The 22645-nt window shown below is 34.3% G+C and overlaps 1 protein-coding gene across 3 annotated transcripts; it reads right to left on the bottom strand.

Moving 5' to 3' along the window:
• Positions 1 to 8922: 8922 nt before the first annotated feature.
• LOC103988593 (uncharacterized) lies at positions 8923 to 21979 on the bottom strand. 3 transcript variants are annotated; one of them, XM_018827905.2, is made up of 10 exons: positions 21694 to 21979; positions 20749 to 20795; positions 18118 to 19500; positions 17854 to 17942; positions 15778 to 15880; positions 15593 to 15697; positions 13382 to 13496; positions 13079 to 13120; positions 12953 to 12982; positions 8923 to 9208 (listed from the first exon to the last, which is right to left on the bottom strand). In XM_018827905.2, exons 1-10 carry the CDS (start codon positions 21905 to 21907, stop codon positions 9057 to 9059), a joined length of 2280 nt encoding a protein of 759 aa, XP_018683450.2. In that variant the 5' UTR covers positions 21908 to 21979; the 3' UTR covers positions 8923 to 9056. The 3 variants fall into 3 exon arrangements, with proteins under 3 accessions (XP_018683450.2, XP_009405454.2, XP_009405452.2); XM_009407179.3 differs by lacking the exon at positions 12953 to 12982 and having other exon boundaries at positions 12983 to 13120; positions 21694 to 21976; XM_009407177.2 differs by having other exon boundaries at positions 12953 to 13120; positions 21694 to 21976.
• Positions 21980 to 22645: the final 666 nt, after the last annotated feature.

Here is a 22645-nt window from a genome sequence, read left to right on the forward strand (position 1 = left end):
GTACTTAAAATATTATAAGCCTTTTCTACTTTAATCTTAATTCTTTATAAAGACATATACTAGTCTACTCATTAAGTTTTAATTATCCTTAATTTTATTATAATAAATTTTAAATGAATCAAACGAAGAAGAAATAGAATGAAAAAAAACTATAGGAGAACGAACTCAAATACATATATGCTCAATGTTTTGGAGCTTATAGCTTTGTCAACCATATTGAAGATATAATAATGAATTCATCAAATATTTTCATACTAAATTTTAGTTAATTTTTTCATTAATATGTCAATCAATGACTTATCAATAAATTTAAATTAATTTTTAAAATATTCTAATGTACTAATTATATATTATAATGAAGTCTAAATATTAGTCGTAACTATTATAAATTTGAGTCTTTTATGCCTTTCTCGATTAGTTATCTTAATTATTTATTCCATAAAATTTTTAGTAATTAAGTTTGTGATCTTTTTAATTGATTTGATCAAGGTCTAACATAACTAGTGTAAATTACATATGTTCAAGCTATTTATAATAATTTAATCAAAAAAGAATATTTATTAAAATATAATGAAGGAAGTACCATTGTAATATATAATATTAATACTTTAAGTTTTTATTGAACTATTGATATCATCTTGATTTCACCTTTGAATGAAATATTGATATATTTAGCCTTCACACAAATTATTTATAGGGGACTAATACCATCCTTGTGGAATACTATTGCTACCTTTATACAATCCTAAAATATCATCCGACCCATGAAGTAGATTCTCCTAGATTATCTAAATCTCATAATCATATGTGCTAGTGCAAATATTATTTTTCCTTAATATCATTTAGAACTAATTTCTTAATAAAATTTTATAAGGTATTAGTCTAGGCCACTTTAGCGACTATAAGACTAATACAATAATATAAAATACAGTTTAAAATATCCTATAAATGATAAAAATTTTATTATAAATTACATCCATATGTCTATCATCCCAGTCACTTTAGCAACTACCGATTAGATAAAGCTTAGAGATATAAGTTACAAATAATATTTATCAAAAAATTTTAATCTAATTTATGTCAAAACAATTCAATAATAAAATAATAATCATAATAATTATTAAATTTCAATCAACATAAAGAAAAACTCATATGATAACTGTAATCATGATAAAATATAAATCATACCTTTATGTAAAAATAAATATTATTTCATAACTTTAAACATATATATGTGAATAACTTAATCAATATTCAAGAGCAATAATTAGATTTTTATTTATCACATGCAAAATATTATCAATATGTCATATGAGAAAACTATCAAAGAAAATTATAATTTTTTTAAAAAATTTCATATAGAATCCTTATACTAGTCAACCTTATTTAATTGGGTAAGCCTAGAATTAACAATAACCTAATTAAGTCAGTTAAAAATTAAAATCGATCAAAATTTAATTTTTCCTAAATTTGATCAAAACTTGATTGATCAAATATAAATCCAATAAAATAATAAAAATATAATTATGATTAAGTTCGATCAAGTATTTGATTAAAATAAATCAAATTAATTAATTTTATAATTAAAAATATAATTTATAAAATTTTAATTTCTAAAGGGTAAAACTATAATTTTTACTTAGGATATATGGAGAAAATTTTTATTTCAAAAGTGTAAAATTGAAAAGTAAACTTAGAGATACAAATAGGAATTACTCCATTTCTGAAGTAAAAATATCCTTTTAAGAAAAACTCTAATTCTCCTCCCTTTCTACGGTCACTATGTAAGGTAATGCAGTCACCATCAATAGTTGTTGTGTGACATGCCATAATCGCTATGCGAGGCGCCACAGCAATCATCCATAGCTAGTTTGCGAGGCACGACCATCACCACTATGCACAACCTCCTTAATGTCTAGTCTAGCAAATGCTACCGCTACAAGTAATGATGATGTTGCTACAATCGCCACACACAATGGCACTATGTAGCCATCATAGCCGTCGCACACAGTGGCGGTGTGCAGCCATTGCCCATGACTTGACGAGTGACCACTGGAGGTCGTTGCCCTTAACAATACTATCGCCAATGACAAGTTGTCGATAGTGATCCTTCGATCAAATACAATGAACCTTACATCGCTCGTAAGTAAATGATAGGATGGACTGAATAGAAAGCATATCAACAATAATGAAGAATCGTTTATACATCATAAAGAAAAATCGATTAACAACTTTTCGTGAGCGAAAGGTACAAACAAATAGATCTAAAGTATTTGATTTCACAACCATAGCTCTGATACCAATTATAAACATAAAAAACCATGATATGTTATTATTATACGAAAGAGTTTAATGCCAAAATCTGAAATCAAATAACAATATATCTAAATTTATGATACGTACATTTCTATACTACTCAAAAACATTTATCTAATATATAAGGGCATCATCATTAGACCCAAAATCTATAATAATGTCAATCTGTAAAGAGAATTAGACTTGTCTTCTTCTCTCTTCCTATCCTTTACATGACCACTATAAGTGATGGATATATGGATAAAGGAGATGTGAGAGAAGATATGTAATCTTTCATTAGCTAGATCAAATGACTAAAAGGATAAGAGAAGATCTGTAATTTCTCAATAATATCACGTATCTCTATCTATTTTTATCTGTGTGTTTGTATTTTCACATATCCAATTATTCACACATTGTGTATATAGTCTCTAGAAGGTCCTATCTATTCATAGGCAAGAAAAGAAAGCCTAGGATATATAATTATGATAGTCTCTCCCTTCAAGATCATCTTCTAAGGAATCATATCATAACTAGATTTTCTTTCTATTGATCGATGATCATAATCAAAATCTAATTATATTCATAATATATCATGTCTAATTAGATAGGACTATATAATCTAATAGTATGCTCACCCAAACATGCTCGATTATTAGCTTGATCATATTCCACAACCAGATTTGAGCAATTGATCATCGACTTGACTAAGTTAGGCAACAAATTGGAGGGAGAGGAGTAGGATGGTCACGCGGTATCTGAGAAGGCAAGTCAGGCAATAAGACCTAGGTGATGAAGCTGACGTGAGGATGTGAACAAGACATGGGAGATGAACTAGACATGAGGATGTGACGGCATTCAACTTAAAAAATCTTATCGATGTGATGACATAGTCGACGTCACGACATGATAGATGGGAAGAAGGTCTCGATGTACGATGAACCTAAAATGTTTTGAAGAATATTCTTCCCTCCTACTAACATAGTGGGCCTGATCGATTAGGCTATACACGTGGAATCCTTGCTGGCCTCAAATATTTACCATATCACTGTCATTCGTCAAGGAGTCGATTAAGACACCTAGTTGCAGAGACATCAACAGACTTCCATCCAACCTGATATGGTGCCGAAGCAACTACATTGAAGAATTAAAGTCCACATGATTGAGATCGCACGGAGCACATTAAAAACAACACCCAATAGGCTAAAAAGATACTTAGCAAGCTCGACAAAGGATGTTCAGGTTGGTTTGCCACATACTAACAAGCAGCTATCCAGTAATGCACGAGGGAATTTAAATAATCAACCTTAGTTCCATTCTTTCAATACAAAATTTTTATATGATTGACAAAATTTCTCAACCTTAAAAGCAAATAATTGAAACTAATGTTAAAATGTATATGATTCATAATGCATGATAAAGTATATTACAGAAAAATTCATGTGGACAAGTTTTTTTATCTTAATTGAGGGATAAACTTAAAAAATAACTACCGATGATGCAATTGGGCCCAAATAAAGTGGGAAAAATAAAAAATAAGAGACGATTTTTCACCAAAAAAAAAAGGCTAAAAATATGAGAACTTCCCAGGAAAGTTCGCCCAAACAGAAAGCTCTACTATCACTTTTGGTTGTATCGTTCTTAAGATATACGCCAAACAAAGAAGATATAGATATACTGAAAAAACCACAGATGCGCAGGCAACTTCCGATAAACTCAATATATATCAATATATATACGTCAAATAAATATGAATATAGCTGAACCACCATATATATATATATATATATATATATATATATATCATGTTATCAAATTGGACATTTACCTTATATGAAATCATGGTTTGTTGTATCGATGTATACCGCTTGATATAAGTAGTAAATACCAGTCTGATACGCACACAAAATATCCTATACTAGATGATATCATTATATGACCCTGTATCGCCTGATATGGGATCTGTACTGATCGGTAATGTTCGAAATCCTATTTTTTTGCTTGGTATAGGTTAGCAATGATTAGATTTCTATTATTATTGATCAAGAGCAGATTACCCTATTTCAAATGGTCGAATTGATCGTTTGAATCATTGAAAAGGATTTTTAAATTCTTTTCTCCCCCCTCTTTCAACTTGTTTCACTCTCTCAATCTCTTCAACTCTTTCAAACTCTTTCTCGCTCACATTTTTCTCTCTCATTCTGACATTTTCATTCTCCTAAACTCAATAAAACTATAATTTGTAGATTGAATCATTTTTTGGGGCTAATTTAGAAGGATTAAGAAGAAAAATACTCTAATTAAGATGTGTGTTTTCTTTTTAGATTGTTATTGATTTATGAGATGATTCAGCCTATTCTGTATGGTTAATGACTTAATGTCTAATATGTTTTGATATATTTTTTAATGCTATAATAGTGTTAATTAAGAAATAATTAAGGCCTTTAATATTATGATTAGTGTATTTAATACTAATTTTTCTAAAATTAGACATTTTATGGGTCAAATCTTTATATTTTATACATATTAAGGTGATTTATATATTTGTATGGTATAATAAGTGTAATTATGTTTTAATTAAGATTTTAATATAGTGGTTAGTAGTTCTAATAATGATTTAATCAAAATTTGATTAATATTAGGTCAATTCAATATCTTTAGTATCTAAGTGCTTGACATGTATACAATAGTGAAAAATGACTAATTAAAGATTAATTAATTATATTAATATTATGATTAGTGTATTTAATTATAATGATATCATATTTTGATTCAATTAAATGTCTTTAATGCTTATTAGAGTTTGACATGTTTATAATGATGAAAGAGTCCTAGGAGTAATTAACTATATTAATAGTATGATTAATGTATTTAATGATGATTTTATTATAATTTAATATAGGATTAGATACACATTTAATACCTTTTAGGATGTTTGACATATTTATAGTGGTAAAATAGAGCTAATTAGGATTTAATTAATTTTTTATTACTATAACTAGTGTATTTAATAAAAAATTTAATGATATTAAGTTAATTCTACATATTTAATGCCAAATAGGTTGATTAACATGTTTATAGCGACAAAATAGGGTTCACTACATATAATCGCACTTTGTTATTTAATTCAATTTTGATCGGAATGAGAACTATCGTTATTAGTAATGTATTTATTATAACTACATTAGCAAGGGTGGAGGAATCACTCGGGTGAGGATGTATTTGGTCGACAAGTATCCCGATGTTACAAAATGCAAAAATGTTCCGACGGATGTTCGTAAATCCTTTTAAAATAAGTTATAACAAGGAAGGGACGATATAATGAAAAAGAAATGAGCTGCAGAAGAATACTGAAGGGTTATGTAGGAGCTTATTTATAATGAAAATAAGGGCTACGATAAAATCAACCCAGATCTCATAGTTGATATTCGTGCATCACTAGAATATCAGTGCAATATACAATGAAGCAATGAGACATTGATAACCTAACTCATAATGAGAGTGTGGTGATAACAATGGGCTTATGCCATAAGGAATCCAAAGGTCAACCAACATGAGACAACCAACTGTCCCTCCTCAATTAAGCCGAATTGGTAGTATGAGGTTAGATGGAATCTGTGGTTTTATGAAAGGACTTGGCAGTAGGTCAGTATGAGATATTATTAATATTGATCCACAAGTGTATCCTCCACAGATAGCAAAGCAAACACAGATTGACAATGCATATACAAAGGAAAGAAATATGATATTGGGAAGACAATTGTAAAATGATTCAACTTTCATAGGATTCTAACAAACACAACTCAAGGTCCATATTGTCAAAGCATGATCTCCTCTATTCAAAAGTCTAGCTTGGGGATCCAACCTCCAACACCGAAGATATATGATTTATATTTAGATGTGGAGATAGCAGAACTGAACGATTGGATCAAATCCTTAAAGAAACAGTGGGATAAATATGGGGTGACACTAATGTGTGATAGTTGGACAAGGCTAATAAAAATGAGTATCATTAATTTTATTTATTTATTATAATAGATTGGTGGTGGTTTTTCATACATCAATTAATGCTTCCAACAAGATTCCATATGCAAATTATATTAAAATCCTAATTGACACTATAGTTGAGAAGATCATAGCATAGTACATTTGTTCATATAGTCATCGGCAATAGAGCTAATTTCAAGAAAGCCAATTTACAATTGATGAGAAAAAGGAAAACATTATTTTGGACTCAATGTGCGGCTCATGGATCTAATATTAAAGAATATTGGTAAGCTTTTGGTCAGCAAGTATGTAGCTTGAGCACATTCGATCATAAAGTTTATATATAATTATTATTGGGTCTACTCTTTAATGTAAAAATATATAAATGGTAAGATATTTAGACTTAGAGTCACTCAATTTGCTATAAATTTCATTACCTTAAAGTCAATATAACAAAAGAGACAGGACCTCAAAGCAATGGTCACCTCACAGGAATGGTCCAATTCTATGTATTTGAGATTGAGCAATGAAAAAAAAGATAGAAAAGACTATTTTTTCTTATAAATTTTGAGATACCATGAAAGAAATCATAACAGGAGTAGAATCACTTTATGTTGTCCTCCGTAAAGTCATTATGGACAAGCATCCCTAAATGTCTTATCTTAGACATATACTAATTATAGTAAGAAAGAAGGCCAAGAAAGCATGTAAAGATAATCTTATGATCGAGCAATACTTATAGATCATCGATCGTAGGACTAAAGTTCATACAAACCAAGATATCCATAATGTAAGTAAATTTATATTTAATATAATTTACTTCATAATTTTAATATTTAAAAAATTTTACTATTATTTATTTTTTAAATTACTAATGTAATTTAATTCATATTTTTTTTATATTTGTCTTGCAACGTGTTATTTAAATCTAACTATTCAATTTCGGTATAGTCTTGGAATGTGATCAGATTTATTGTTGACATTAAGAAATATTATATATAAACTCTTATTAACACTATTGATGCAGCGGATGCTATTATGGACGATCGGTTATTCTAAAAAACAATTGGTTCACTCCCTAATATTATAGTTGTATCGTGTTGTTATAATACGAATCCTAGTAAAAAGAAGTTACATGTTGATTATAAACTATATTGATATTAATTATTTATTATGTCAATAAAGTCCAATTATATAATTTTGTAGTTGAGTGGTGGCTACAACTTGGAGAAGAAGATGCGCCAAATTTAAAGAATGTTATCGTTCGTATACTTTCGCAAACGACATCCAGTAATCACGTATGTAATTAGTCAATGTTTGCATTGATTCACATAAAGGTCCGCAATAAACTATCGTAAAGATAGTTGGAGAAATTAATACATGTCCACTATAACATGCGGCTAAGATTGTAGTGTGCCAAGTTAAACAAGGAGCTAGAGGAAATATAGATTGATCCCATCGATCTCCAACTCTACAATGAAAATTCAAAGTCGATATTAGAGTGGGTTGAACTAGTGGAGAACTAAGATTAAGATTATTGAACTCAAAAAGGTATTGGTCAAGTTTATACACAAAAAGGGAAGGGGAAAGAAGTAGATGATTTTGAGCAGATGCGATAAAGCCTACATGACGTAGACACAGAGTGAAGCTCATCATATTCATAACTATTGTATTATAGAGAATCTTACGAAAAATAGTAATATAGTAATGGTCATACTTCTCCGAGAAGTAAAATGATAATTGATCTTATGATATGGAGTAGTAAAACAATGACGAAAGTAGAAGTTCCGATATTATTCTTCTTGCTCCACACCAATACATGCCATAATCGTACTTACCTCATGAGTCGCCTCGGACATGCATGATCCACAATGATCAGACTATGGCTATCACCACATTGATGCACTAATAGCATACAGTATATTAGTATACTATATCATGAGATCAATTTCAAGATTGGGTTTTACAAGAATATCAAATTGATATATAACTGCGTAGGATTCAAGACCTTGATCCACCACTCATGAAATCTCATCGTTCTTTTTTTGTAACAAAACTAGATATATCCATAATTTAATTTCTTAATTCATTTAAATCTTAAAGTTTAAATTATTTTTTAAAAACTTAACGATTCAAATTATTTCTTTATAAATTATTCAATATTTATGAAAGAATGATCCGAAACATACCACAAAACTACTCAAAGATTAAAAAAGATATGTATCACTCTTCTTTCCTAATTTAGATTATTTTTACTAAAATTAAACTAAATTTATATTTATTTTTAACTTTAAAACTTTAATCTAATTTTTTTATTTATTTTTAATTTTAAAATATTTTTAAAATTATTTTTTATGATTTTTTAAATACCATCGATACATTCCAACATTCGATATATCAATATATCTCGATACATATTAAATCATGTCAAATCGTAGATACATGATTCATGTTAAATCAGGTCAAATCGTAGATACATATTAAATCATGTCAAATCACAGCCGTACTAACTTCAAGAATGAATTTAATATGCTCTGAGAGCTTGTATGACTTAATCTCAACGTCGTGCACAGGAAACAGAGACTGCAGCATCCGTATCATAGAAAATAGTGGCAATGTATAGAAAACCAGACACCAAAATCCAGTTAAGTAACATCATTTATTGAACATACCAAAATATCCACCAATTAAACCACTGTCCTCGGCAGCTAAATGAACACACATGATACAGCTGCTATAAAACATCAAATATGAACATAGGCCTTGCTGAAAACTCAGTAGCGACGGCTGCTGGCCGTAGACAAAAGCACTCTATTTGGTTTCTTCCCTTTCTTTCCCTGTGCACTCGTCTGCTGCTCGGAGCTCTCAACATCACAGGCAGAAGATAATATTGTAGCAAATGACGATGTTGTCATCGGCCTAGGGGCTGTATTGAAACCAAAAGTAAAAAGATCATAAGCTATGCCTTAAAGAAATCTCATCCAGAAAATGCTTTTTGATATAACACAAAAGTAAAATATGGATGTTCCAGCAGTTTGATAAAATTAATAAACCAAAACCACTGTCACCAGAAGGGATGCACAAGTTTCAGCAGAGAACTAGATTTGAAGGGTGACAGTCACATTCGCTGTCTATAACAAATTTTATAAGGTTAAGATAAAGATCTTCAGCAGCAGTCATTAATTTTTTTTGGTTAAAGGCATAATTGACTGTTATTTTGTAAAAGGGCCTCTATATGGTCTGTGAACAATCACAAGGCCCCAACTTGATTAATTTGGCATATAAATTCAAACAAAGAGACCCCTAAGATTAATCACTGATGTTTTGAAGTTAGTTCAAACCAAGAGTTCCAATTTATAGTTTTGGATTCTCAAGAATTTTAAAGAGAGAAGTTTTGGCCAAAGCTGACATGATATTGACAGAGGTCAACCAGAGTGGTGACTTACCCTTGCAAGATTGCTTTGTGCTGATCAGTGTGGATCCTATATCTAAGAATATTAACAATGTGAGGCAACAAATCTAGATGGCCTTTGCAATGAAAAGGGTAGGGAAAGGGGATCACAAGTGTAAAACAAGGTACTAAATGCTGATGACCCTACCAAAATTTTGTCAGACCAAAAAATGTGGTATGCCTATGCAAGCTGACAAGAAAATACTAAAATGTTAGCAAAGGTGGAAAGCCTTCATCCCTGGGAATTAAACCTTGATTGGTTCATGTATGGCATCAACCTTATTTTCCTTATTTAATTTAATATATTTTCTATTCAACAACTACAAAATCCTTTAAAAAACTTCCTTGCATATCCATGTCTTTTTTTCCAACATTATATTTAATACTACGACTTTCAATTTAGCCATAATAGTGATTTAAAAATCATTAGGTGTCAAGATCCAAAAATGTCCGAGGCACTAAGCGCTCACCTAGGTGCTCATCCGAGCGAAACGAAATGCTAAAATATAAAAATATATAATATAATTAATAAATATAATTATTTAAATAAAAATATGATATTAAATTAAGAAAATATCGTAAAATCACAATATCACATTAACAAAAAATCTCAAAATTCAAAACAATAACAATAATTTCAAATAAATAAAAATTAACAGTATTAAAATCAAAATAATATATTATTAATCTAATAAATAAAAATACTATTACTAGTATACAGTTAGCAGTATACTATTAATATACTGTTAACAGTATACAAACGAAGTGAGAAGAGTGTGAGTAAGAGGAAGATCGAGGTTATTAACTAAGAGCAGTGGCAGCGGGAGCGGCGAGCAACGACAGTGGCAGCGACAGCTATAGCAACGAGCAACGACAACGAGAGCAGGAGCGGCGAGTGACGACAGTGGCAACGGTAGCAGCGACAGCGGGAGCAGCGAGCGACGACAGTGGCAGCGGGAGCGGCAAGCGACGAGCGACAACAGTGGCAGTAGTAGCGGCGAGCAACGACAGCGGAAGCGAGAGCAACGAGTAGGGTTAGGGTTGGGAAGTCGCGAGAGGAAGGCTGATATCAGTGCTTTAGTCGGTTCAATCGGAGCGGGAGCAACGAGCAGGGTTAGGGTTGGGAAGTCGCGAAAGGAGGCTAATATCGGTGCTTTAGTTGGTTCAATCCAGGGTTAGGGTTGGGAAGTCGCAAGAGGAAGGCTGATATCGGTGCTTTAGTCGGTTCAATCAAAGCGGGAGCAACGAGCAGGGTTAGGGTTGGGAAGTCGCAAAAGGAGGCTAATATCGATGCTTTAGTTGGTTCGATTGAACCAACTAAAGCACCAGAGACCGAACCAGACCTAAAACGTTAGTTCAGTCGCTTGGTTTAACCCAAGCACTCGCCCGAAGGGCCCGGCGCCTGGGCTCGGGTGAGCCAGGCGGTGCCTCTTTGAAGTGCGCTGCCTGGAAATAAAGCGAGGCGCTCGGGCCTCGCCTCGCCCGAGCGCCTATTGAAATTATTGAACCATAATATATATCCTATCATTAAGGCCAATCTAAAGACGATTACTCTGTTATTTCAACTCTAGTTATATCAACTCAAGACAAGTGCCCGAGCGCCCGAGCGCCTATTGAAATCATTGAACCATAATATATATCCTATCATTAAGGCCAATCTAAAGACGATTACTCTGTTATTTCAACTCTAGTTATATTAACTCAAGACAAGTTCCCAAGCAGCAGAAGCAAATGAGACAAAATTTTGTTTGATTTATCTTCTGAATAATTTTAGTATTTTATGGAATTTTTACCATGCAATAATTTGTTACATAGCGACATCTTAATTATTTTGATTACAATTAATCACACAAGAAGAAAAGGTAAATGAGCTAGAATGAAAGAAATTAGGAAGTTACATTTAATTGAAGACACTTGACATGAAATAAAATAATCCCAACCAAATATCCTGTTGATAAGAAAGGGCATGCCTTTGAAAAAAAAAATAAAGTGAATATTTTCTCATATAAGATTGACTAACATTAAGTGATGGAATATTGTTTCTTTAGATATATTTTTCCTTTTTTTTCTTGTATTTTTGGTATAATTTAAATAGGGAAAGAGTTGTATTAACTATTAAAAAATAAAACTGCAAGAGGTTCCCTCACATGAAACTCCCTGCAAAACCAACCTTGCCCTGAACTAAACCAGCATGTGTGGTCACACAAGGCAACATGGTTCTCCATGCCCACAAGCCTGACACATGTGACCCCTCTCTTGTAAAGTGAGATTTACCTCGTGCAGGAACCCCCACTGACCCAACCATGCCCTGACCTAACCTCATGCACATGACCTCCCCCCAAGGCACAAGCCAGACCTCACCTGAAAACACGCTTAACCCCTTGCCAACTTAGCCTTGCCTTGACCTAGCCAACGGTCAATTAAGCAATGTGATCTAGTTCCCCACACGTGTGGACTTGACATGCATGACTTCTTCCCCATAGCTCGAGCTTGACCTTGCATGGAGACCCACTTAAACCCTGACCTACCTATCTAGCCAAGTGTCTCCATATCCGTTGGGTCTTCCACAGCCGTCACTCACTCCCATCTGGTTTGTGTCTTCTGTTCTCTTCCACCTTAATAATTAAAAGAGCTCTTAGGAGTATTGGGCCAATGGGTGTTCGAATTTATATTATTTTATTATTAAGATATGGACTAAGTTAATAATCATTTTATTAATTGAGTACACTATAGATGGTTGGGATACATATGATTTGATGTTTTAGTGGTAGTTGCATATGTAATAATAATAGTCATGTTTTATTGAAGCATTTTTAGTAATAATCCTTAATACTTAATAATATTTTTATATCTTTGTAAGATAAGCATCTTGTTTTGCTTGGGCAAGCACCTAGTGGCTCGAGCAATTAGGCAACTTGGCGCCTTGTAGGGTCCAGCACTTTTGAAAATACTGGTTGAAATTTACAGTAGAAGTTCCTGATTTTGAAGGATGAAAAATTAGTTTGACTAGCATATGTCAAAAGAAGAATAGTGGTATGCAAGAAAGGTAAAGACCTTGGATAACTCTTTTGGAAACCACAAGAAATTGATGACTTTGACAAGAAATATATGGTCATCAGCAGAGATCAATGGCAGACCAAGTCGGGACTAAACTTCATTAAATTCACTTGAAATATTAAAGAAATAACCAACTAAGAAATCAATTCAAGTAAACCATACCATAAACATGAGAAGCTTCAGCCACATCACCTGATACATCAGCAGATTCTTCAGCTCTTAAAGAAGGTGAATCATGTGCAGCAGCAAAACCAAGCCGTGTTACATCAGAAAACAGTTTTCTCTCACCAGTGGGAGGACTGCTGGATGGTGCAATGTTGGCTCCTAATGCTTAAGAAGGAACAGAAAATAGTCAGCAAAAACTGCAGTTCCACAAAGGTTAATGAATGCCCTTAATGCAACTCACAGCAGTGATACTATCTATCAAAACAATATGCATTTCTAGTAATGATGATACTCATCGAACATCTTAAGATTGAAAAAATGAAAGGAAACACATTTTAACAGTTATCACAAAAGCAGAATTTATTAGATATGCTCTAAAATTCACATGTGAAAATGATTTCAATACTGGAGGCACAAAGATCATACCTTCAAAGTCATCTGATGAAAACACAACATCTTTGTGAGTTAATTGCCTCTGAGCAGATGATATCAGATTGAGCTGTGCAGATGCTGCTTCAGCCCTTGCTCTCTCATCATTTTCCTTGAGGGCAGAAGAAAAGGACTAAGATATTCAATATGCAACTTTCAACACTGAGACATTCATTTTTAAAGGTCAGACAACCATACTGGATCCAGACATTAGAAGCCTCCTAAATTTGTCAGCCACTTCTATCCATCAGCTATGGTGTTCAAAAAGATCATACTTCATGACAGATAAAAAAAATGTGAAATGACAACATAAACAGCACCATCTAACCCACGATACACCTTTCTTTAATTTGCACACAGATGGAGTTTTGCATTTTAAAATTGGATTGATGATGCAGACCAGTCAGTGAACATGTAAGTCTGACAGTCATGGCATATTTTAGGATTATTTCAAGAATGCCTTTAGCTGATCTGAAACATATATTCAGATATCAACAAGTTCAACCAACACCAATTGATCAATCAATTGCATGTTATTCATTAGGCCAGCCATAACATTATTCCCTCTTTAATCTTTCAGTAGCTTTATTACAGTATTGACCACATGGATGCACTCTCATCACTCTTCATCGGTACCATTGTTGCATGTTGTAAGATGCATTTGACTCCGAAAAGGTTGATCAATTATCACCATGTATTTGTTGACCATAAGATCCAAGGTAGTAGGAAGACTAAGAATGCAAGGGACTGCTATCCGGTTTGATATCATGTAGGCAACACCTCATATCCTCATATAGATCAACAACATTTTTCTTTCCTTTATCTTAGCAATCATAAATGAATTGCATGGTTACTCATGCTCCCTGATCCACATCTTAGGTGGTGTGACTTAAAAACTACTAGATACACGTTCCAACCATCTGTGTTTGAGTGGCAGGAATATGAGATTGGCTGTCAAGGCCACCATCATTAGTACGCTACATTCTGGTTCATGTCACTATTATCTTCATGGAGCTCACAAAGTATGGATTGTAAGGGAGACATCTTGTCACTCAATTTCCTTGAAGTCTTGAGTAAATTTGGAAGAGATTTGGTCTGAGTGTGGAGTGTGATTTCGATGAGAGGAGAAAAGAATGAGAATGAAGAAAGGAAAAAAGGTTTGTTCAGTCCTTTTTATGCTGTTAAAAAGACCACAACAGGGCTCTTTGACTAGGCTTACACTGGATGGGCTTTCCGCCTGGTACAATGATGGTAATGGGCCGAAACCAGGTAGTAAGACCTAAACTGCATGTGGATCAGGTTTACGCCAAAAATGGTAAATACCAACTGGTCCATATATGTCTGGGTGAGGAGAAACTTGCATCACTGGATATACCTCACATAGCGCAGCAAACAAACTGGGTTGAAATCAAAGAGTTGTACTTAGTAGAACCTTAAATAGATTAAAACATGAATCTCAACGAACTTCCCCATCTTGTTATGTTTTTAAGTGTATACAGTCATACCCTCACCGATACAACAAACAAGGTGGGTTGGGATCAAGAACTCTCTCAACACACATCACTCAAGTTGAAAACTTATTTGCAGCAAGGTTCACTGTACTACAGCATACTACTCGATACGGGCAGTACATACCAATTTGACAGGAAATCGATATGTGCGGTAAATACCGGTACATCAGCATGCCCCACCATATCATATGTACATCGGTACGGCTCGATACATACCATACCAATGGTCGATCGATACACCAGTATGGACCGGTAAGACGAACTTTGATCTGTAGCATGTGCATTTTAGATGCAAGCCCAACATACACATGTATTGTGATTCAAAATCAATATAACCTGCCAACTATGACATGCCTGGCATTTGTTGGAAATGCAGAAGAGTAACCATGATAGCAGTTGATGAGTGCACAAAATCATAAATGCAGGTCTCCAAACAACTTCTTCAAAACTCCAAAATGAGGGCACCATTAGATAAATATTTGCCTCGTGGAATAAAATGACAATATCAACCATTTCTGAGAGTTATCACTGACCAAGAAAATCCCACAAGATACTAATAGTTCATCTCATTAATAAATATATTGAACAAATATCAGCATTTTAAAAACCAACAAAACAAATGTCTACATCAATAACTTGGAAATTGCAATATTAATCAAGAACCTTAAGACTTTCAATTCCAACGGATAATATGTACCTTCCTTGCAAGGCGGTGCCTCTGCTTTTCACGCTTTTTCATTTCATCCAAGAATGGAGCTAAAGAGCTGGAAGGCAATAGATCTCTCAAATCAATTTCACAAAGCTGCATTCAGTGAAAAGTGAAAACTTGTATAAGTAATGCAAATCTCAATTTTCTGAAGCCTAACAAGTGACAGAAACTACCTGAAATGTTGTTGTTAAAGAGAAATGACTTAGGTAGCGGTAACGCCTTCTCATAGCTTCTGACTGAGTTACAGTTTCCAGCTCCAGAATTTCACCACTAATACTGCATTTAGATTGTTCCCAATATAAGTGATGATTAACATAATTGCAACAAGTAAAGTACTTAATCATGATATACATGACACAAAGATCATTTGCAGTACAAATCTCCAGACTTCCCTTATCCTCATAGTACTTCCAAGGCATTTCCAGTAAAATAAAAACCAAGATTCCAATCTAGACCTTAGAAAATAGCATATACCATATCCAACCTAATTGACATGTCGTGCTTATTCCCCGAGAGGATAGGCTATGACAGGCCCATGCGCATGCATTGGTTACTGAACCAGGTCGCACAGGATGCCCTTCAGCTCACATAAGTCCCAACCCTATGGTGCAAACCAAGCAAGGTTGACTCATGGTCGCACTAGCCAAGGATTGAGCCAGCACCTAGGCTGGCTCATGTGATCGCCCGTGATGCACAATACCCCAACTGAGATGCTTGCCTAAGCTGCAACCAGTTCAAGGCATCTCCCCGGAACCTTGCCAGAGCCACTAGGCAAGTGCCCGAGCATCCATCGACAACACTATTTCTAGATAAAAGATATTTGGCTACCAACAAAGACATTACCTGTTGATGACTCTTCATTGCCCATAGTTTTACACCAAAGAAGAGTTCCACCCATTAATTTGTTTCTATCTTATTTGACCCTAAATTGACATTAGAAGACACCCATTGTTCCCAATGATTGAACACATTTTTCACCTCTTCTACATAGACTAGAACTTAATTTAGCAGCTCTTTCTAACAGTTGTCCATGCAATCATCAGAGCAAAAAACAATATTTTATGTAGAACTGCAGTATGGGCTGTCACAAAGAAAAATGTAACAGAAATCATTTTTGTCTGCCATCAACATGGAAACACATGCATCTAAACACCTACACTATTGTAGTTGTATGCAAACAAAGTTTTCCTTTTATGAACCCTAATGGCAATAATCATGGATGTGATAAAAACAACACTAGCAGGCAAGACTTCAAATATTGGCAACATAGGAGAATTCTATGTATTTCTGGAATGTGCTGACCGAAGCGGTCCAAAAAAGGGGCCAGAATATGGTATAAATTAGCTGAGACTAAAATGGTTTGGTTTGGCATAAAACTCCTTGTGTGTAGAACTGTAACTAAATTAAAAGAATCAGCAATTCTCCCCGTAATTATATAAAACATGGTTATCAAGCATAATTAAATTAAACATCAGAGGTTATAAGTTGATCTTAACTACATCTGGATAGAGTCCCTAAAGCTAAAACTAAGGCCAAGTGGTAAAAAAAATATTTTGTGGAACAGATATGCTACAGACGACAAAGATTTCAACAGAAAAGGAGGAATCAACAAACAAAAATCAAGTATATCATGCTTGATCAACCAGAAAGAAGATGAAATAAGATATGCCAATAAATGATAACAACCAAATATTTTCTCCTAAATTCCAAAAAAAGGAAACCCTTTCTTCTAGCCAATCAAAACCTAGTTGGAATATCTGATCCCTTTATGAGTATTTAATGACTGGTTGCAATTTCAATCAGCACTATTCAACAAAACACCAAATGTTCTCTATATTATCCTGTTTGCTTTAATCCTATACATAAAATCTAACACAGTTCAAGTGGTCTCCAGAAACTTGTATTATCTTTACTTATACAAATTCCAATGACTGTCTTGTATCATTAACCCTTTTGATTTCAAATTAACGGAAAAATTAGGGACTTAAAGGTCATCAACAAAGTTTGCGTTCGAAATTGCTGCTACGAGTTCAAGAAGACAGATCATAATTAAGGTGTACAAAATTTTGAACCATGAGTGATCAGAAAAGGAATTGTTTAAACTATGAAACAAACATACTAATTACAGCCACAAAAGAAAAGGTTAAGAAAAATAAAGTCAACGAAAAAAAGAACATAAAGTTACTAAAACAACCACAACAAGTGGAATTGTTACATCTGCATTTGTCTAAAACAAGAAGTTCAAGCACCTTGGTGGAAGCAAATCATAGCTCCCATAGTGATGAAGGAGACACTTCATGTTCAATGGATGAAGAATAAGATGTTGACCATCAGTTGCCTGTGCAGATAAAATGGCATTCAAGCATATCCAAATTTTATATATTCATATATATAATAAGTCATATAGAAAAAAATGTGAATGTAGTTTTGCTCCCACAGAAATATGACTTAAGTAAAAAGGTTTATGGGTAATTATTTAGATATTTCAAAATTCAAGAAAAATCATATACTACCTGGTAAAAAGTGTATGAATCCCTTTCGGTTCCACCACTGCAACTATGTGAATTTCGCTGTGAAGTCATTTCTTCTTGCTGGAAGCTCTCATCTTGATTGTGTGACAATGGGACTTCGTTGGAGTTCTCTAGCTGTTCAGAATTAGCAGCAAGTGGTAATAGAGTGCTATCAGCAAATGCATATGATTCGGCATTTCCAGTGGAAGAGCCAGTTTTCTCATGATCTGGTATATAACACACCATTCCAATTCCAGATTCATATGCATATGATTCGGCATTTCCAAGATTTGAAGTCAAATTTAGTGCATGAGAATTCCTATTTTTAGAACTAAGAGAAGTCTTGGAATTCACGGAAGGAGTGACATGGTCCCGTAGAGGAATGGTGCTGTCAGTTTGTTGCTCCATCCAGGCCTTCATCCTCTCCTCCAGCTGTTCCAATGCAGCACAAACATATGGAAGCTTCTCCAGATCATCAACAAGACCAGAATCTGCTTTATGTAGCCAATCATAGAGATCAGATTTAGCTTCCCTCACAGATAATTCCACATCAGAAGTCAGAACAAACTTAGAAAACAAGTCACAAAGGCCATCTGTAGTGCATGGTGTAGAACTTTCAACTTGTTTCTTTTTCAGCACAGGAAATACTGAGACTTTGGGTCTGATTAAAAGTGTAAAATGTGCATGATCACCAACACCGAACTGCTTAACATTCTCAATAAGGACTGTATACAAATCTTTAGTAGATATCACTGTAAAACAAAGGGGACATTTTTTCCAGCATTCACCTTTGTGATTTTCCTCTCCCATGAGCATGTATCGTAGTATACAAGGAAAACAGTATATATGTCCACATGATGTTATTTGTGGACAAAGTGGAGTGTCCAAACAAATTGGGCATTGCACTAGCAAAGGGGTTGAGTATCTAACACAGATCACTTCTTCCCAATGTAGCATTTTATCTGGATCCATAGATTTGATTTCACAGCCTCCTCTATCTAAAACCACAAATTTGTAATTTGCCTGTAGGAACAAATCTTTATTGTAAGGTTTTATCTTCTGCTGCCTTCTTGGAGGAATTCTGGGTTCAGAACGGGAAATTGGATCATAATAGAAATTAAGCAGATGATTAGCATTGATAACATTGTTTCTTCTTGTAGCCGACTGACCAGCATTCCCATGTAGACCACTAGGTCTTGTAGCTAAATTTCCAGAATGCACAAATTTTGCATTTGCTGGTGGTCTCTCATTGCCTTGAGAAGGTCCAAACTGATTGGACCTAAATTGAGAAGCTGCCTCTTCTCTGCCTAACTGGCATTCATAAGCAGTGCCACTTTTTTTACAACATGAGACTTTCTTAGTACCACTGACTCTGGACCCAATCACCTGCAAAGAAGAATATAAATATATTTTCAGATGAGGCACAAGGCAGAACCACTTCAGAAAACTGAACCTCAACAGAGAAGACCACTAAATATTCACAAGCACCAAATTCAGAAACTTCTCAGGTGCTAGAAGAAGCATCCAGTTACCAATAAATCATCAATTAGTTACATTAGACTATTAAATAGTTTTCACTAGTTTGTAATCAATTGTCCATTGGAAAGATTCACAGAACTCCTTATGTCATGTTTTTACCATCCTCTATATCCATTCTGTTTGCAGAATTTACCAATTTCAATACATATTATTTGTAGTAAGCCTCCATCCCTTGGGAATCAACAGTTGTTAGAGACTTAAGTGAGAGAGAAATGAATATCTCGCCTTGCCAATCAATGTTGTCAATGTCACTCATATTTTTTTTTGGGAAGGGGTGAAGAATTCAGAGTGGAAAATTGACCCTTTTACCTGATGGACCCACTTTTCCATTGGGTAACTCACATCAAAAGGCAGGATTTCACTCTAACATTAAGTCTTCCATTACAATCTATGGTCTTCAAACGAAAAGGATCTTTCTTGAATGCATAGACACCTAAAAATGTGGTATCTGGACCTGTGTTGATGACGTGATGGACTCTCTAAGTAGAAGAATCATGATTATACTTTGCATTGTCCAGATCGCAAGACAGAAAAAAAGATATTTGGTAAAACCGTGAAGAAATTGGTTCCCCCACAACTGTGGTAGATGCTTTTCTCATATATTTTCAGGAGCCTAATAAAGATGAAGCGAAATTATTTATGCAACAATTTCAGTCATTTGAATTGTTGTATTGGAGTAAGCTGTTCAAAATCAACAACATCTTCTTCTTGTAAATTTAATTTGTATAGAGTTATTCTCTTTGCTTCTTGTGTAACTTCTGAAGTAGCAGTTCTCAGAGGAATTACTTCAGTGGATATTAATAATTTAGATCCTAATTTTTCATTAGCATTTTCATTTGCACAATATCCCATAATACAGCATGTAATGGCTTCCATAATATGTTCTTCTCTTATAACAAAACATGAAGTTGTTAATTTGTTAATTTAGTATGAGACCAACTGACTACTATAACTTATGTCATTGAATAACTAAAATACAAGAGTACAAGCAATTGGAGTGTGATCACATCTGCTAGAATGGATTAGTAAATGTAAATGGAGGTTATATATGACACCATTCTAAGACGAAAAAGGATGTAGGAGATATTTCCTCACCTTCCTTGTTGAATTGTAAGAATTTCCACCTGCAGGAGCTGCTGATTCTGCAAAATATAAATTGCGACACATAACTCAAGTCTGTGGAAGGAAGCATCAAAATAGAAGCTCATATCAATTGTGCAAAACACAATTTGCAAAATCATATATAGCAAAGACAGTTCATTTCACAAATATGGCCAAAGAAATGTCACACGAAACTATGAGAAATTTCTTCCACAAGAAGATTCATCTATTTAATATTCTCTCTTCCCAGTAACAGCTAGCACCAATAGAACATTAATCATGTCATCAGTCTTTCTAGCGCACTGCACGCAATGCATGTCTCGCTCAGTTCAGTGCAGCATTATGTTTCTTGAATGTGCTAAGATGGTCAGCTGTCGAAGCACATGACAGTGTAAACAACCCGTATGTTGCTAAATAAAAAAATTCACTACCCATGATCTTCTCAAGTAGACAATAGTAGCGCTTTCTAAAGAAGGAAGTGTAGCAAGCGGCCACTCTGTTTAGGATTTGGAAAGTTATAATGTCAGGGAGTAATGACTATCTGCACCAATTTGACATCAAATTATTCTTACCACCGAGCAAAGTAGTACTTTCGACAACAAAGAGAACAGGAAAATACACATTCTGAAATCCTCGATAACAATAGAACAACCAATTGATCGAACAACAAAAGACAAACAACTCATATTCATGACCTTCTTGTTCGTATCGCTTTAAGCTACCAAGAACCAGTCAAATCCAGCAGTAAAGATACACACCGTTGAGGCAACTCAACAATCTAACAGGATGCTCAGAAAGAGAAAAATTTTAATCTAAAACTAACGTAGAATTCAAGATCATCTAGAAACCCCCAATTTTGCGGAAACACATCAACAAACCCTAGAATCCAGAGTTGACGTCGCCAGGCGTCAAAACTTATCAAATCGAGCAAGAACTCACCTGAAGCATTTGCTGGAGCAAGGACATGGGACCCCGAGGTGGAGGCCGGCGCAGATCCAGCGGGGCCGAGGCCACCGGAGGGGAGGCTCTCGACGCAAGCGTCGAGAGGGCGGCGAGGGTCCGGTGGAGAGCCATGGTGAAGACGAGGGTTGGGAGACGATCGAGCCGGATGGGAAATTGCGGACCTTTGGGCGTCGGTGGGGTAGATGGACATGAAACGCCTGCGCTGAAACGGGGAAGGATGCTGAGGGCAATCGCGCAGAGACCGTCGCGGGTGGGAGTCGGGTATTAATAGAACTTGGGTAACTCTACCCCTGGCCGGGTCGAGAATATGCCAAGGCCTTCCTGCGTGCTCATGAAAAGACTAAAACGCCCTTAGTCTGTGGCGTCTGTTTACAGGTTGCACGTGATGCTCGGGTACGTGTCCAGAGAATCGTACCGTAGGGATTGGTATTAGTAGGCGTAGTCGAGTCGGTTGTAATTATGGTTCTCAGAATCAAACGATGGAATGGATCAACTGATTAAATTATATATTTTTTAAAAATTTTAATATTTCTTAAAATTATATAAAAATAATTTTAAATTATATACAGTTTTTAAAATTTTAAAAATCATATTTTAAAAATAAAATGAAAAACATAATTTTGATCATATAAAACAAATTAAAGGTATAGAAGGTGGAGTAAAACATAAGAGGAGGTGTGAAAGAGGGGAGAGATGAGACGGCATAATAAAGGAGGGACAAAAGAGATAATATGAGACTAGCGATCGGGTAATTTAGACATAAACACCGTTTAGAACAAATACTAAGAAAGAATTTATGCGAAGAGCATTTAAGTAATATTGATTATTTTACAATACTGATTATTTTACAAAATCGACCTAATTTTATGTGACCCGAATGATTCATGCGAATCAAATATATAATTCGTTGGGTCAATCGCTAAAAATT

Source organism: Musa acuminata, chromosome BXJ3-6, assembly GCF_036884655.1.
Source record: "Musa acuminata AAA Group cultivar baxijiao chromosome BXJ3-6, Cavendish_Baxijiao_AAA, whole genome shotgun sequence".
Taxonomy (NCBI): Eukaryota; Viridiplantae; Streptophyta; class Magnoliopsida; order Zingiberales; family Musaceae; genus Musa; species Musa acuminata.

Coding starts and splice junctions, on each gene's coding strand:
- LOC103988593 (XM_009407177.2), bottom strand. CDS start 21,907: ATGTCCATCTACCCCACCGACGCCCAAAGGTCCGCAATTTCCCATCCG. Junction 20,796..21,693: donor TGCTCCAGCAAATGCTTCAG/GTGAGTTCTTGC, acceptor TATATTTTGCAG/AATCAGCAGCTCCTGCAGGT. Junction 9,209..12,952: donor TGAAGCTTCTCATGTTTATG/GTATGGTTTACT, acceptor GTTTCAATACAG/CCCCTAGGCCGATGACAACA.